This window comes from Chiloscyllium plagiosum, chromosome 17 (assembly GCF_004010195.1).
Source record: "Chiloscyllium plagiosum isolate BGI_BamShark_2017 chromosome 17, ASM401019v2, whole genome shotgun sequence".
Taxonomy (NCBI): domain Eukaryota; kingdom Metazoa; phylum Chordata; class Chondrichthyes; order Orectolobiformes; family Hemiscylliidae; genus Chiloscyllium; species Chiloscyllium plagiosum.
Window position 1 is genome coordinate 16,039,471 of NC_057726.1, and position 17,869 is coordinate 16,057,339.

Sequence of the window (17,869 nt, forward strand, 5' to 3'; positions counted from 1 at the left end):
TCTTCACAACCAGTGATTCAGGAATTCAGCAAGAGGGTCCTGCATGGAGGGGTGAAATACTGTTTTACAGAGACCACCTCTGCAAATCCTGTAAAATGACCAAACGCTAAAATCATGACGTGTCTTCAATGTTTTTATTTGACTTTGAAAGTTTTTGGGTGATTTTTATCTTCCTAACGAATGCAATTTCTCAGTACAGAAAGTAAATGCTGAACAATTTCAGGATCTTCTATTGTCTACTGAACTGAAGAAAATAGTTTAGTAATTCAGATACAGGTGGATGATTCACACTGGTCTTGGCTCGTTGCTGCTAAATAGGGCGGCACAGCGCCAGAGACCCGGGTTCAATTCCCGCCTCCGGTGACTGACTGTGTGGAGTTTGCACATTCTCCCCAAGTCTGCGTGGGTTTCCTCCGGATGCTCCGATTTCCTTCCACAGTCCAAAAATGTGCAGGTTAGGTGAATTGGCCATGCTAAATTGGCCGTAGTGTTAGATGCAGGGGTAAATGTAGGGGAATAGGTATGGGTGGGTGCGCTTCGGCGGGTCGGTGTGGACTTGTTGGGCCGAAGGGCCTGTTTCCACACTGTAAATAATCTAATCTAATCTAATCTACGTCAAGCCCGGATTATGAAGAAAACCTAGTAGCTCTGAAAGACAGTGATTTTTTTTCTACCAATATTTAACAGCTATATTTTACTGAGAAACCCAGGGAGCTCTTGTGGGTTCATTAGTCATCTGATGTGTTGCTGAGCTCCTCAGCCAAGTTGGGGTTTCGAGTCAGTGTGGGCTGGGTTTGCTGTGCTCAGCTGGGTTAGTGGTGAAGGAGTTGCAGTTGACTTCAAAGATCCCATTTCTATTCGCTGGGCAGCGATGCCTGCTCCTACCTGCACCTGTATGACCATCAATGCTGGTGAGATTGAGGAGATGTGCGAGTTCCCCCTCCCCCTCAAAGCAGCTGCACTCTGTTATAAAGTCCAAAGTAGTAGAGGCACAAATTGATATGAATGCATCTGTCCACGCCATGACTAAATCTGCATTTCCCTTCTGTCGCATCTCTTGTCGGTGCTGGAACTATGCTCGGTTGCTGTGTTTCAACCTCCCTGGCCACCATCCCTATAATTCCAGGCACATCGCTGCTGCCTTGCTACTGTTGTTGCACAGTTAAAATGGGACATCCAAGTGGCTGCTTGCTGCAAATGTCAAAGGTGCAAACTCCATCTGGCAGCACTGGCAAAGCGAGCAATGGGCCGCTACCAGATTGTGAGACAAACCGCTGATGGGCTGGCCACCTCAAAATAGCCCTCTGACTGACACAGTTTCCACGATGAGGTCACTCTGCTGTCTTTCGGAAGGTTGGACAGCTCTACTCTAGGTCAGCTTTCAACCTTTTAGATCTGTAACCACTTCAGATGTGGCAGGGAGGGATAAAACATGGAGCCATCCAGTTAACTTCTGGTTGCATTTATTTTATTGGACAAAGGCAAGATGTTTGGCCTGCTTTCTGGCGCAGTATCTCAGGGATCTTGTGGGGGTGTTGCTCATTCTCCCTGGAGTTTTGTATCTGCCGCACAGTCTTGCACCTCACTAAAGCTGCTTTTGAGATGCCACAGCTCCGGCTGCAGCACACTGTGTCTGTCTCTCTTTATCTATTAGGCAAACGGCAGGAAACATTCTATCTGCGTGGTGACTTAGTGTCCTTTGTTTTCTATGTTACTCGCCCCTGGCAGCCACCTTTTAGATGCAGGCACTCCACAGAATTTCTGAGGAGTTGCTTAAATAGGGCAATTGCACAGAAATACCATGGAATCTCTTCCGATCATAGCCGAATTGAAAAAAAAGATATAGCGAAAGGATGTTAACCTGTGGACTCCCACCCTCAGGGAATACAGCCCCTTCAGCCTAGCTCTGTTAAATTTATATGGAAGAAGATTTTAGTTGCAATGTGACTTTAAGTGTCTTGAAGGGTGGCAATATCACAGTTTCCTGATGTGTGCTACTTTTATTTTCTGTCTTTAATTCTAACTTGCTCTGTAAATACTAAGGTCCCTGGAGGTTGCGAAGGATCTGTTTATAGCACACTTGTCACATTTGGTGAATAAAATCTGAATACCAAGTTTCGATTGGAGCACCAACTTGATGTGTAGGTAACTTGATGGGAATACCAATTTAAATGTAATAATTGCTCTGCGCGCGTGTATATACACACACACACACACATACACACACACACACACACACACACACACAATCCCTGACCTAAACAAGAGTCCATATATGTTTGTGTATACACCCCAGTGGAAAGCTGTGCCACAGACATCAGAATAGACTGACTGTATTGGGTTAATCACAGCGTCATGCCTATGATGCTATTGATGGTGACCATAGCAGCTGTGCAGAACACAAATGTCACCATTCATGGCCACAAGAAAGACATTAACCCCAAACTGAAAGGCTGCTGTTTGATATGGTTCTGCAATTCAGCAACATTTGCCAAACAATCCTGAGTGTGACAGTTGCTGATGGTGAAAAGAGTATGTCCAAGCCTTGTGCTTTTTCTTAAATTATCCTGGAGATTGGAGTTTCTAATGCTTTCTCCAAGGGACGCCACCCCATTCTTTCTCCAAACCAGTTGTAAACAACCTGTAAACCAATTAAGCACCAACTGTTGGCTAGTGCGCCAGGAAAATGGTGCACTGCTGCCTCATAACACCAGTTACCCGGGTTCGAGTCCATCCTTGGGCAATTGTCTGTGTGGAGTTTGCACATTGTCCCCATATCTGCATGGGTTTCCTCCCACAGTCCAAAGATGTGCAGGATTGGCCAGGCTAAATTGCCCATCGTGTCCAGGGATTTGCAGGCTAGGTGGATAAGCCATGAGAAATGAAGGGCAGGGATAGGGTGAGATGCTCTTCAGAGGATTGGTGTGAATTCGATGGGCTGAATGGCCTGCTTTCACACTGTAGATATTCTGAGATTCTCCTGTAATATAAATTGTTGTGATTGTTTGCAATTTGGCAAACAATCTTATATATCTTAATGAACGCAACATGAAAAGCTTTGGTGCATCGGGTGGCACGGTGACTCAGTGGTTAGCACTGCTGCCTCACAATGCCAGGGACTCGGGTTCAATTCCCGCCTCTGGCAACTGTCTGTGTGGAGTTTGCACATTCTCCCCGTGTCTGCGTGGGTTTCCTCCGGGTGCTCCGGTTTCCTCCTACAATCCAAAGATGTGCAGGTAAGGTGAATTGGCCATGCTAAATGGCCCATAGTGCTGGATGTAGGGGAATGAGTCTGGGTGGATTGCTCTTCAGAGGTTCGGTGTGGACTTGTTGGGCCAAAGGGCCTGTTTCCACACTGTAGGGAAACTAATCTAATCTAATCTCTATCTTTTAAGTTACATTCAAGTTCTGACAGACATTGTGTACAAGAGAAAGGTACCTGTAACCAGGGATTCAGTATTAGACTCACAGTTTAATATAACTTCATGGTCCAAATAACCACCCTATCCCATGAACATCTAGATGTCATATTTAGCACCATTTGTGACTTTTCAGACTGAAACCATTTAAATGGACAATATCTCGGCTTGGGCTGACAAGTGGCAACTAACATTTGTACTACACAGTGGCCATGCAGTGGCCATCTCCAATAAGAGACAATCTAACCACTACCTCTTGACATTCAATGGTGTCACCATCACTGAATCCCCCATTATCAACATCCTGGGCATTATCATTGACCAGAAACTCAACTGGACTTGCCACAATGGCTACATGAGCAGGTCAGAGGCTGGAAATACTGAAGCAAGTAACTCACCACCTGACTCCCCAAAGCCTGTCCATCATCTACAAGTCAGGAGTGTGATGGAATACTCCCCACTTGCCTGGATGGATGTAGCTTCAACTACATTCAAGAAACTTGACACCATCCAGGCCAAAGCAACCGACTTGATTGGCCCTATACACTCAAGCATCTATTCCCTCCACCACTGACACTCAGTAGCAGCACTTATGTACTACCTGCGAGATGCACTGCAGAAATTCACCAAAGATCCTTAGACAACACTTTCCAAACCTAGAAAGACAAGGAACATCACCACCTTCAAGTTTCCGTCCAAGGCACTCACCATCCTGACTTGGAAATATTTTGCCATTCCTTCACTGTCGCTGGGTCAAAATCCAGAATTCATTCCCAAAGGATTTTGAACCGCTGCACAAAACTGGACTGCAACAGTTCAAAAAGGCAGCTCACCACTGCCTTCGCAGGGGCAACTAGGGATGGGTAATAAACACTGGCCCGACCAGCGATGCCCACATCCCACCAGTGAATAAAACAAAAATATCTTTCACTTGCCTTGTGAAAATATTGTTGGTAATACTTCCTTTCAATTACTTATCACGATGAATATTTTCAGGTGCATTGAGTGTCATCCTATCAGTGTATAAGTTGGGGAAAAGGCAGAAAAGGATTGTTGAAGGTTTCAGATCAGCCATGATCTCATTAAATGTTGGAACAGACTGGATGGACAGAATGGCCCAAGTCTGTCCTACGTTTTATTGTCTGAGTTATGCACATGTGCTGTCATCTGCTGGTTCCCACTTAATGCACCATTTTTCTCTACTCTGTGATTAATACGAAAATAATTGCTAAATTTGTTCATTGCCGCACAGTGCAATTGTCTCTGCAACTAGGAATAAGCTCCTCGACCAGTTGTAGCTTGTAATTCTATGTATGATAAAGGCAGGATGCAAAGGTGCACCTGTTTGTGGAGTGAGATTGTACCTTGTTTGCCCTTGAGGTAAAAACAATGACTGCAGATGCTGGAAACCAGATTCTGGATTCGTGGTGCTGGAAGAGCACAGCAGTTCAGGCAGCATCCAAGGAGCTTGGAAATCGACTTTTCGGGCAGGGCTTTTGCCCGAAACGTCGATTTCGAAGCTCCTTGGATGCTGCCTGAACTGCTGTGCTCTTCCAGCACCACTAATCCAGAATCTGGTTTGCCCTTATTCAGCTCACTCTTGAAAAGCAGTTATTTGGACAGGGTAGTAGCAGCTGAACTGCTAAACCGTGAAACCTGTTGTGGAAGAAAACAGGAAGGAAACAAAACCTGGGCAGAAAGATACTCTGAAGCAGGATTGATAGGCCCTGGTTAATGAGCAATGCCTCTCATTGGAGGGGAGTATTGTAGCTGTGGAACCTGTAGCCTCAGTTGACAGTATCTCGCTTGTGTATGGTTTATCTAGAGATTCATCGCAGTTTAAGTTGTTTCAGAGCATGATATATAAAATTGCGCAGACTCCTCAAAAAGGCCAAGGTTTAGAATAGTCCCAGCACCATTTGCAGGACTGGTTGGACCATAATTTCAATCAGAGGAATAAAATCTTCATCACAAATTAGCACGGTGCAACTTTTGGTGCTAAGAGTGAATTCTATCTTTCATCCTGTGTTTCGAGAAAAGAAGTACAACATGGAATAGGGTGGGTATCCTTTAAAGGCCAAGATTGGACGTCTCAGTTGCGAAAAGGTTAATATGTTGAGGTAACCTTGTAGGGCAGGACTACAGACGGAAGGGTGGGACTCCTGAGTTATTTGCCCAACACATCTGTGAAGCAGGCAGGCTGACCAGATGTTTGCTGTCCCTTCTCTGGGCTTTATAGCATCTGTCAACGGACAGGGCTAAATGCCATTGTAATCAATTTTTACACTTTACTGCTGTGTAATGACACTGATAACAGCAGCAACATATGTCCCTTAAACTGATAAGTACAGTCAGCCCAAAGTGTTTATTAGTCTCTCACACTGTGTGCTGCCTAGAAAGCTTTGACAAGGAATTGCTACTTACTGCACTTTAAACATTTATGGTACTATGTTGTTTTGCTACCCTGATGCTTTTTACGAACTAGTGGTATGTGCGTATTAAAACTTTTATGAGCAGATCAACACATGCTACACGCAAAGGCACACAATCTCCTTTATACGTGCTCAATGGAATTGGTTGATTTGACTTCAGTTTGAGAGAGAACTTTGCCTGCTCTGTTCTATCCGAGTGCTCTGTAGAATGCCATTGCGATGTGCCTTTTTGTGTTCTGCGTTGATGCTCTTTATACCTGACCACATAGTGTGAGGGGATTGAAAATAAAGGCTGTGTTTGACCATGTATTTGCTCTCCTCAAATAGATTCATCATGAGTTTGAGATGATTTGAAATACATCTGTGAATAATTTTAGCAAGTAACTTTTTCCTTTTCAGGGACTGTGGGGATAGAATTGCCTGTCGAGGTTACTGTCGGCATTAATGGGCCAAAGTGGCTTCTGAAGGTGTAGCTCCATTTTATTCCAAGATTATTGATTGACAATAATGGCTGTCAGTGACCAATTCACTTAGTGTTTTGGGTTCTTTGCCAGAAAGTTGGACTTAATGGTATTCAGATTTCTTTCAGGTCAGGTGACCTTTAAAGGAACATGCCTACAAAGTGGAGAATACTGTCTTACTGCATTTGTCTCCCAACACTAACTGCATGCACTGGCCTTTAACCTGAAGATGTGTTCTGTCATAGTTGAGGGGGATAGTATGGGTCATCAATTTAAAAAGTGAGTGAGACAATCAGAAGAAGAGTTCCTTATCATTTCAGTTCCATTGTGTTAGTGGACTGGCTGAGTTGAACGTAGCTGTAACAATGAAGATCAGTAATGTTAAATGGTCATAGTTTCCTGTTATTAAAGCCTTCATCCCCCATCCCTCTGTGTTTTCATCTCCTCTTCTGAATGAACTGACTCCTGCCAACTGCAGTTGTCCAATTGACCCCTCTTCCTGTATGAGTGTCTCTGGGTAATAAACATGGAAAAGATATTACAGGAAAGCTCAATGTTGACCATACATAAAATCTTCACATCTCAGCAGGAATTGCAAAGCTGTCTGTAACTACAGAGGAACCTTAATTACCCTGCATTTGATAATCCAAATTTTGGATTATCTGGACAAGATTGCAAGGTCCCGATGTTTATAAACGGTGTTATCCAAACATCGATTATCCAAACAAAATACTCCCCACCTGAGGTGTTTGGATAATTGAGGTCCTTCTGTATACATCTTCATGCCACATTTGTCTGGTACTTACTAACCTGTGTATTGGGAAGATGTCCCAAAATGGAGACTAACTGCCACCTGCGATTCGGATTGAGCAGTTTCCATAAAGAACAGTAGCTCCATTTTCACCAGCTTTGTGCCACCGCTGAAAGAGAAAGTCAGTCCAAGATATAGTTTAAGAAGATTATAGCTCAGCAAGAACAAATGTTATACAACTTTAAGATAGTGAGAGACCTAAACATGCTGCACTATGGTGAGGGGAATAGACACTAAAGCAGGAGCCAAGAGGATCAGAAGGTGATATAAGCCGTGCTGTGGAAGACAGTTTTGGAGACTACTTTTGAAGATGATATAACCAATAGTTCTGATTGGAGTTCCCAACCATAGATGTAGCACTGCAGTTGGCCATTTGGCCTAACTAGCCCACAATAATCACAGCTATTGTAGTTGATCGTAGAGTAGAGGTGTATGGAGGAGTGGTAGAATTGGCCAGAGTTTAAGGCAAGCCATAACCCAGACCCTGGGGAGAGGCTATGAAGATCTTTGCCAAGATGGACAAGGATTTATTAATCAATGCATTGGAGAGCAGGGGTAACAGCGACCATCACTCTTGAGATCTAGGCCTCAGCATAGTAAATCAATTAACAGCTGAGGTGATATAATGCACAGGTAACCAGCTATCCACCTTCCACTGAACAAAAGGAATTTGGGCAATTCCAGTGAATAGAATCCTTTTAGTGTTGTCTTCACTATTGTAATATTTTACATGCTATATATATAATTGATTCCGGTTATGATGGCTCTGTGGTTAGTCCTCTGTTTTGTCATTAAATTGTCATGAGCTCATGATTGGAATGGTGCAAATACTGGCAATTACAGAGATTAAAAATTCAATTAATTCAGATGAGCAGATTAAATATACAGTGAATTTTAATAATCTGCACTGAAGGCAGAAGATTACCATAGACAACATTTTAAACAGATCATGGCACCTTCGTGCAGAATAAGAAAAGCCCACATCTGAATTTGATTTATGTCCTGGAACTGAAGCCCTTGTCGGTTGGAGAGAAAGCGGATCCAGATTTTTATTTGTGCCTCACTAAGCCAGTAATGATGTTGTGTAGATCAGCTCGCCTCTGGTGGTTTTATTTGGTGACGCCATCAGCCAAGGAGGGGATCACTGGCTGTCTGCAGTGTAATAACTCAGTGAATGTGAGTAATCTGTGGGACTAACCCACAGACTGCAGTAACCCAGCACAGAATTGTTGCCTGCAGGCCCTGTTGCAGACTCCATTCCCCTGACTAATTTGTTCAGATTCCCATCACTAACCCCTCCCACTCGTTATGGCCATACTTCCTGAGGAATGAGAAGGGAAAGCTAGGCAGTCCTGTATTGCACAGTTCAAACACCTCCCACACTCCCCTTCCCCAATCCTATAGCGCATTTATTAAAAAAAAAGCCATACATATTAGTATATAGTAGAACGCAGCTGCCTTAATCGTAGACATGTGCATTCAGTAGAGGACTGCAGATGCTGGAGATCAGAGTCGAGAGTGGGGTACTTGAGTAAAGCACAGCAGGTCAGGCAGCATCCGAGGAGCAGGAGAATTAATGTTTCGGGCATAAGCCTGAAATGTCAATTCTCCTGCTCCTTGGATGCTGCCTGACCTGCTGTGCCTTTCCAGCACCACACTCTCGACATGTGCATTCAGATCTGACTGTGATTATCAGAGTAACATTGAGTTGGGAGTTGATAGATGAGGAGCTGACTGGTCTGATTCTCCAGAGAGCATCGTACTTCTCAATCGAGCATTCATTTATGCTAAGGAGTCTTTGTGCCCTTTCCCACCTGGTTTTGAAACTGTTTGGGAGTTGGAAAGCTTGTATTGATATCTGAAACACTTCGCCTCACAGTAATGCTGTTTAATATACAAGCATTGATGCTTCAACTGCTTCATGCAGTAATAATTTAGTTGTAATATGTGGCACATCTGTGCCTGGTGCTAAGTCCTAATATTCATCAGCCAGACCCTGCCAGTTTTCCGACTGGCTTCTTTATTCAAGCCTGATGTTTCTGTGGCTGTCTGTCTGTCTCTTTTTCTTTCACTTTCTCCATCGCCCAGCCCTTACTCTTGAATTTTAAGCTAAATCTCCAAGTTAATGAATTCATTTGGAGTGACAGATTTTTTTTTTCTTAAAAAAACCGGGAGGGAGAGATTGCTAATTTGGAAAAGGTTTTGAGCCTGGCATCAGGGAAGGAGTTCAGACTGATCGGTTTGAAATCCAGGCGACATCTTGCCGGATGACTGACGACAAGAGCATTGTGGGCCATCGATTGCTAACAGATGGCCTGATTATTAGCAAAATCAAGATACATGCAGCAAATCGGCACTGTTGCCAGTGTTCATTTCTTACCCAGAGATAAACCCGGCTGGTCCACTGGTACCATCTGCAGACTTGCGAAGTGCATTAAACCTGAATTGATTGAGTCAGTGCTCGTGGGTTTATCATTTTAAAAAGGGAAAGGAATCGGTTGGGTGAAATGGAATAATAAACACACTTTGTACTGGTAATGAGAAGCACAAGTCCCCGCGACAATCAATAATATGAATACTTCATTATCTCCATTGTCCATGCTTGTTATTTAGCCATTTGTAATTGTTCAGTGAAGGGAGTTTCTCATTGCTCTGTCCTCCATCCCTTTCGCTATGTCAGCTGTTTATTTCAGTAGATGATTGCCTTGATTTCCTATCTACATTTTCCAGCTCAAGCAACAAACCATGAAAAGAAAATGTCTCCTTTTTCTCTAATTTCTGATACCCCTGCCATCTCCTGGATCCTCTGTTCCTCCTTTCCCTGATGGGGAACCATGCTGGTCTACAATTCTGTGGCAGACATGTTCCTTCAAGCCAATAGACAATAGGTTAGACAATTTGCTCATGGGTAGCACAACAGTTTAGAGCAGTCTTGTCCTTGTTTGAGGCTGGGACACTGAATGGAGAACAACGATGAGATGACATGGTTGAGCTTTGCACTGTATCTCAGGAAGACCGAACCCAGATGGAACACCTCCTCCCTGTTCAGAATTATCTGACATCAGGTTGCCCGGATGCCATTTTTGCTTCAGACTTTAGAGGCTGATGGACTAGCTGAAAACAAAACTCTTACATTTATACAACTGTGCCACGGGACCTCCAAAATTGCTTCCTTTTGACATGTAGTCTCTGTAGCAACTGACAGCCAATTAATGCAAAGCAAATTCCTCTGAACAGCAGCATGATAACGGCCATATACAGGTCAGTCTGCTATAACATACATTTCCTCAACGCATATTTGCTGTAATAGGATTGATGAACTGGGGACACTTATTAAAGCGCAAATTTCTAAAACGTGTGTTGGCTGCAAAATGATGACATTGCCAACACTTTAAGTGCTGTTTCTAAAGCGTGACTTTTCGATAATGCAGGGTTACAAGAGAACGCAACCATTGTGGTATGGAAGAACTACCTATGGTCTCTTTCTGTGTTGTTGATCAAGGGGCAGGCATTGACCAAGACACAAAGCCCTGCTCCACCTGAAAGCACCTAAACTTTTCTTTCAAATGATAGCACCTTTGACAGTGCAGCATTCCCTCAGTATTGCATTGAAGTGTCAGCCTTGTACTCTGTGCTGAAAATCTGGAACCAGCCTTCAATCCCAAACCTTAGAGCTCAGAGATGACAGAGTAACCAACTGAGCCACAGCTGACAGCAATTGGGATCTCGGTCAACTGACTGATGCCGGTTAGAGAATCAATATTTCCAGATCTGAGCATACAGCTGTGAAGGTATTCCATCAATTCACTTGTCACATCCAGGATTTCAAGGTAGATTGATCCCTTGAGACACATGAAGACCGGGGTTAGAACCCAGAGTGTTTAAGCTTTGGCTAAACTGCTGCCTGGATAAAGTTGCTGAGCTATACCAAAGTGCTCCTGTCTTTGAACTTTCTTTTTAAACTGCTCGGTGAGGTGAGGACTGCATGCGTTGGGAATTGCGAACTATCTATTTCAGACATCTTGAGTGCCTATGAGGAGGCAGTAGTATAGTGGTAATGCAGAGCTGTGAGCCGGTAATGCAGAGCTGTGAGCTGGTGATGCAGAGCTGTGGACCGGTGATGCAGAGCTGTGGACCGGTGATGCAGAGCTGTGGACCGGTGATGCAGAGCTATGGGCCGGTGATGCAGAGCTGTGGACCGGTGATGCAGAGCTGTGGACCGGTAATGCAAGGCTGTGGACCGGTGATGCAGAGCTATGGGCCGGTAATGCATAGCTGTGAGCCGGTGATGCAGGGCTGTGAGCCGGTGATGCAGAGCTATCGAGCGGTGATGCAGAGCTGTTGAGCGGTGATGCAGAGCTGTGGGCCGATAATGCAGCTCTGTGGGCCGGTAATGCAGAGCTGTGAGCCGGTGATGCAGAGCTGTGGGCCGGTAATGCAGCTCTGTGGGCCGGTGATGCAGAGCTGTGAGCCGGTGATGCAGAGCTGTGCGCCGGTAATGCAGTTCTGTTTGACAGTGATGCAGAGCTGTGAGCCGGTGATGCAGAGCTGTGAGCCGGTGATGCAGAGCTGTGGGCCGGTGATGCAGCTCTGTGGTCCGGTGATGCAGAGCTGTGAGCCGGTGAGGCTGAGCTGTGGGCCGGCGATGCCGAGCTGTGGACCGGTGATTCAGCACTGTGGGCCAGTGATGCCGAGCTGTGATCCGGTGATGCTGAGCTGTGGTCCGGTGATGCTGAGCTGTGGTCCGGTGATGCTGAGCTGTGGGCCAGTGACGCAGAGCTGTGGGCCGGTGATGCTGAGCTGTGGGCCGGTGATGCTGAGCTGTGGGCCGGTGATGCTGAGCTGTGGGCCGGTGATGCCGAGCTGTGGACCGGTGATGCACATCTATGGTCTGGTGATGCCGAGCTGTAGGTTGGTGATGCCGAGCTGTAGGTTGGTGATGCCAAGCTGTAGGCTGGTGATGCCGAGCCGTACGTTGGCGATGGCGAGTTGTGGGCCGGTGATGCTGAGCTGTAGGTTGGTGATGGTGAGCTGTGGGCCAGTGATGCTGAGCTGTGAACCGGTGATGCCGAGCTGTGGGCCGGTGATGCTGAGCTGCAGGTTAATGCTGTGTGAGATGTGCGTTTGAATCCTCCCGTGGTAGACAGTGAAATTTGGAATCAATAAAAATCCGAAAGGAAAAGCTAGCCTAATGAAACTAGACAGTAGATTGTGATAATAATCTAGCCCATTCGCTAACTTCCTTTAGGGAAGGAAATCTGCCATCTATCCTTGGCCTGGCCAACATGTGGCTCCAGACTCTCAGCAGTGTGGTTGACCCTCTGCAATTAGGGATGGCCAATTAATGTTGGTGTGGCCAGTGTTACCCACATCCCATGAACAATTTTTAAAATGCATTCCAAGTCAGGCATATTATTCATCTAGTTCCAGACCGGAAAGTTCCCTTTACTGTCCTCCAACAGTGTACTTCCTTCCACTGTGGGACGTGTGACATTATTGCTATTATCTCTCACTGTCCAGTCCGACAGCATTGCTGTGTTTGATTACCAATTAGTGTGGAATTAAGGACAGTTTGGCACTGCAAGTCTGTGCCCTCCAGGAATTGGATTAAGATTGTTCACACGGGAGCCTTACAGACAGCACACTGACATTCTGGGCTCCATTGACACAGCAGGATCCAGAGGTGAACATTGCTGTCCAACGCATTTCCACTCTGTCTCCTGCCTCAGTGCAGGGAGAAAAGCCCTTGTGCTGTTGCAGTGCTGAAATGAGTGCTGTAAATCAGCTAAATTGTTGTTTAGCTAACACTATCGTAAGAGCAAGGGCACACCTGGCAACCTTTAACCCCCCGTTGCAAATGCGACAGAAACACTTGCAATGCTGCAATTCTTCACCACAGAAAGTGAAATAAGGCGGTGTTAAAACCTCCCATTTATTCGCACACTGTTTAGTAAAATTACCATAAAAGGCCTTTATGCAGTTTTTAAAACATTGGTGCCTGACTCTCCACTCAGGAAAGCATCGAGGGAACATTTTATGATGCTCTGGACTGGTTTTGTGCGAATTGTCAAAAAAAATCCAGAAAAATAATCAAACCAGCCAGAAGACTTGCAGTTCAAAAAAAAATCACATGAAGTAAATGGAAAGCAGAGTGGGTTCGGTACTGATTTGGTCATTTAATGATCATGGCAAGTGAAGGTTACATTATCAGATAATCCCACAGTCAAGCAAATAGCTGCATGACATAGTTAGAATGATTTATATTGAGTCTGTTATGTATTAGCTCAGACAGCAACTACCCAGCCCCTCCATAATCAATGGGAGAGATTACAAGCGACACACAAGTTGATCTCTGAATGGCCTTTTAATGTCTCTGGTTGATTTGCACTATGCACGTCTAATGGCTTTTGTGGTTCTCTCTCTTTCTATCATTCTGTTGTGCAGACAGCTCTTGTTCTTTGCCCCCTCCTTCCTTATCATTTTGGATGCACTCCCCGACGGCACCACTGAAAGGCTTGACAGCCGAGCAGGGATCAGGATGAAGGGATAATAATTGATGTCCCTGCTAGTAGCGCTCTACAGCAGGTCAACCATCCCCGTGCTCTCCTGTGTGAGCATGAGGGCCCCTCGGTTCTCTGACCCACTCACTGACAGCTCATGTGTGTGCTCTAAAATTTAATTGCTCTGCTCTGCCCAATTTGCATAATCCACATAATCACACTGATTTTAATTGCCCACAACTCCACAAAGATCATGTGGTTAAGTGGTAAATCATAATTAGATAAATAATTGCTTTGGCCAGAGCAAGCTGCTTTGTTATACCTGCCATCTGGTGGGCAGTTTCTGTCTCTCAAAACAATACCTCTCGGAAAGCTGATCATGGAGCTCCCAGCTTATCTGCGGAGAGCTGTATTTTGGAATCCTGCCGGAGACTGCAGGATCTGTGGAATGTTTTCCGATTTGGCAGGTTAGTTATTCATCTATTAGATCAGTACCGGAGCCTTGCTTCACATGGAAGGAGCCAGTTTATTTGGCTTTATTTTATTCTGTTTCCCAATTCTCCCTCTTGCAAAGCTTTCAAAATATATCACGCAAAAGAGCCACGATCGCCTCATGTATTATTTCTACATCATGGTTAAAAATTGAAGACAATTCTCAGCCTTTATTCAGCACTTTTTTATTTGTTTGAAGTCACTTCTCAAATTATGTTAGAATGGCTCCAGTATTGGAGCTTTGCTTAGGCGTGGGAAGTCGGTAGAAATGGGGGGAGGCTAGTAAAGGGAGTTTGTAGCTGTTTCATCTCATTGGCAAAAGTGCTTCAAACCATGTAGAGCCTTTTGTTACTGAGGTAAGGAGAGCGGTCAGTCAGCCTGTGTCATCGACACTGTTCCCTGTCCCTCAACCTCAGGTGGGGTCACTGGTGGTGAACTCCCACCCTTTATAGCCCATTCATTGAGAGAGGGGAAGAACTACAACTTAGTATTTTTGTGGGATAAAATTGGGGAATTCCATGTTACCTGGGATCCAATTTTACTTTAAAGGGAATGAATGAGAAAAAAGTTGAAGCCTTATATTGTAACTGGATCAGGAGCAAACTTATGCCCTTGGTTATTTTTAACCAACCTGTTTAGAGATGTGAGAGACTCCCTACAGTATGGAAGCAGGCCATTCGGCCCGTGGAATCCACACCAACCTTTTGAACTACTTCCCACCCAGACCCACTCTATCCCTGTGAGCCTGCATTTCCCATGGTTAATCCACTTAACCTGCACATCCCTAGACACTATCGGCAATGTAACATGGCCAGTCCACTTGACCTGCACATCCTTGGACTGTGGGAGGAACCCAGAGCACTGAGCTACTGTGCTGCTTTCTTCCCCCCCCCCCCCCCAAATGTCTGTTGTGACAGACCTGTTGGGCATGTGGGACTTAGAACAATCCAGTGCAGAACAGGCCCTTTGGCCCTCGATGTTGCGCTGACCTGTGAACTATTCTCAGCTCGTCCCCCTACACTATCCCAAAATCATCCATGTGCTTATCGAAGTATTGTTTAAATCTCCCTAATGTAGCTGACTTGAACCCAGGCCTCCTGATCCAGAGGTAGGAATACTACCACTGCATGTAAAACACCTGTAAACTATCAGGTGACAGGAGAAAGCAGTTTTGTTATAGGTTCAATCTGAAAGTAAAACCTTCCATTCTGTTAGTTGTTTGGGTGATATCAAAATTGAATACTCCAGCAAAGTAGAAGGTTGTCTCAGGCCTGTTAAAGGATCGACATTGCTAGATAATTTCATGATGATGATATTGCTTTAAGAAAAGACTGTTTGAAGCACTGCTTTTAAGTACAATTAAAATATTCAAAAGGCTCCATCTTGATTTTAAAATGACAAGTGAGTTACATCAGACCACACATCTTCACAAATTGTCTCTCTCGTCTGTGTCTCAAGTACGTTTTGTAAAAGTGGGGGAGAAGGAGGCTGAACAAAAGCACAACTGCACTTACACCGAGCCTGTGAGTTCCCTAACCAGCCATTCCCTGACTCTGTCAGCCCAGGCTGAGTTGGTGGGTCAGGTGGTGGCTTTTGCCAGGATGCTCCAGCAGTGACCACCAACAGGATGTGGTTGTGTGGAGGGTAGTGCCTCATCCTGTGGTTAGTGACTAATACTGCAAACTACGCATTACAGGAGCCAGAGATTGAAATTAGTTTTAAACTCCTACCTGGTTCCGAGGATTTGGTTCCTGTAGCTCTTAGGGGTAATGAATATTTAACACCTTAGCAGGCTGTCAATTAGGTTTCATTTAACTCCTGTTCAGCTGATATGTTTCAAAAAGAGAAAGTCAGCTATGTATGGAACCCTGATACCAACACTGACAATTTGTGCAAGCCTGTGCTCTGCATTTCAAAATGTGTTGCTACTGAAGTCTCATGTCAAAGACAGTGGCAGTCAAGTTGTTTCAGCCAATTCCTCCATTTTACTCTTCCCTGCTTCTGTGTTCACTCTCCCTTTCTCCCTTGTCTGTCTTCTGGTCTCCTCTTGCCGTCTCTCCCACTTTCTCTCTCTCTCTCTCCTTTCCTCTCTCAATGACACCTGCAATTGCCCCGTTAGAAGTTGCCAATTCACGATACTGAAAATGCATTCAAGTTACTCTGTGAGTCACACTGAAAAGGGTACCCGAGAATGGAAATGCCTGGAACCCTTACTGGAACCGAATAACCATTCATCCCACATGTGAGGGAAATGAAAGCAAACACAACTGCTCACAACATCTGCTCTTGGGATAGACTTAATTATCAGGTCTACATCAAGAGCTCCATTGGCTCTGCCTCCCTCTTCATATTTGGAGATTAAAGGCTGTCCTACAATGCCTTAAACGGGCTTTTGGTACTTTGGGAATTCAGGGTGATTAAACACAGTCTTTTTTCCCTTGCCTCTTGTCATTCTGAAGTCAATGTGATAATTCCTTTGGAATGATCTCTGGCCTGTCGTGTTTTAATTTATTCAGAGATTTCTTTCTCCCCTTGGCTTTGATCTTTTTGGATTATATTTATCCTTCTGATCTCTTTGTTTTAAAATGTTCAGCTCCTTAAGAGGAATGTTAAGAGATTTGCCCCTTCAGTCACCTTTACTTTGCACCCCTTCTGACTTGGTTTGTGGGAAACAAATGTAGAGACCTGGGACAGTCCCACATCGACCAAGTCGATGCTACTTTCATCCATCGTAGTTGTGATGCTAGAATTGGTCCCAGTGCTTCTTTAATGCCAGGATATTTTGGATCGAACCTCATATGGTATTGTTTTGACTGCAGCAAGTATGGGTAACTGGGAAGTGTGGCATCTTTTGTAAAGAGTGGACATAAATCAGAATTAGACTGATGGGAGGTGCTCTCAGCATCGTTACAGCAGTTTGGTGCAAGACATCGATAAAAAGAGATTTCTGGCTGGGTTTCTGGTAAATATAATGCACAGAGGACAATGTAATGCTATCTACTTACTGTAGACCAGCCACAGAACCTAAAGCAAGCCCAATCAATAAAACCCACTGTATTGATACCACAGATACAGACTGCTCAGCCCCTCAAAAGAATGTTGCCATTTGGTTATATCATGACCAAACTGCCCCCAATCCCCGGCCTTTGTTCCATAACCTTAGATGCCCTTACCGAGCAGATTGCTGCCTTCTGTCTGCTTGTTCACCACATGGCAAGTGTTTGATGTGCAAGTGTTAGGAAGGCAGGCTGCTAGGCAGCTGATGAGTCAGTTTCCACTCCATGTGGCTTGACTGGCATGATGTCAAATGGGCACGAGTTAGGCAGTTCCTTTTACAACTGTGCCAGTGCATGTGTGTGTATCATTGGAATGTTAAGGTCTATGGAAGCACTGACAGTAACTAATATCAGACATAATGGGCTAATGGTTAATACTGGGAGACCTTGTTTACCCCCTTCCGCCGACTTACTTTGCAGTGGCTCAGGACCACAGCAGCCTCTGGCATACAATGACCAACCCACTGGAGACATATGTCTCAATACCTTAGCTGTCCCATTGCGTGATTTTATTTTTTTATTCACTTGTGAACGTGGGTGTCGCTGGCTGGCCAACATTTATTGGTCGTCCCTAGTTGCCCTTGAGAACATGGTGGTCCGTAGTCTTCTTGAACTGCTGCAGTCCAATGCTGTAGATTGACCCATAATGGCCTTAGGAAGAGACTTCCAGGGTTTTGACCCAGCGACAGTGAAGGGGC

The 17,869-nt window shown here is 44.9% G+C and overlaps 1 protein-coding gene across 6 annotated transcripts in view; it reads left to right on the forward strand.

Moving 5' to 3' along the window:
- Window positions 1-17,869, forward strand: part of gse1b (Gse1 coiled-coil protein b) — a 602,615-nt gene that overhangs the window by 446,348 nt on the left and 138,398 nt on the right. Inside the window, exon 1 of one of the 6 annotated variants that reach the window (XM_043706600.1) lies at window positions 13,988-14,090. The exons of the other annotated variants lie outside the window; for them this stretch is intronic. Within the exon in view, the coding sequence (XP_043562535.1) occupies window positions 14,003-14,090 (88 nt within the window). The 5' untranslated portion in view covers window positions 13,988-14,002. Of the gene's footprint in view, window positions 1-13,987; window positions 14,091-17,869 lie in introns of those variants that run through there. 6 annotated transcript variants of the gene reach the window in all.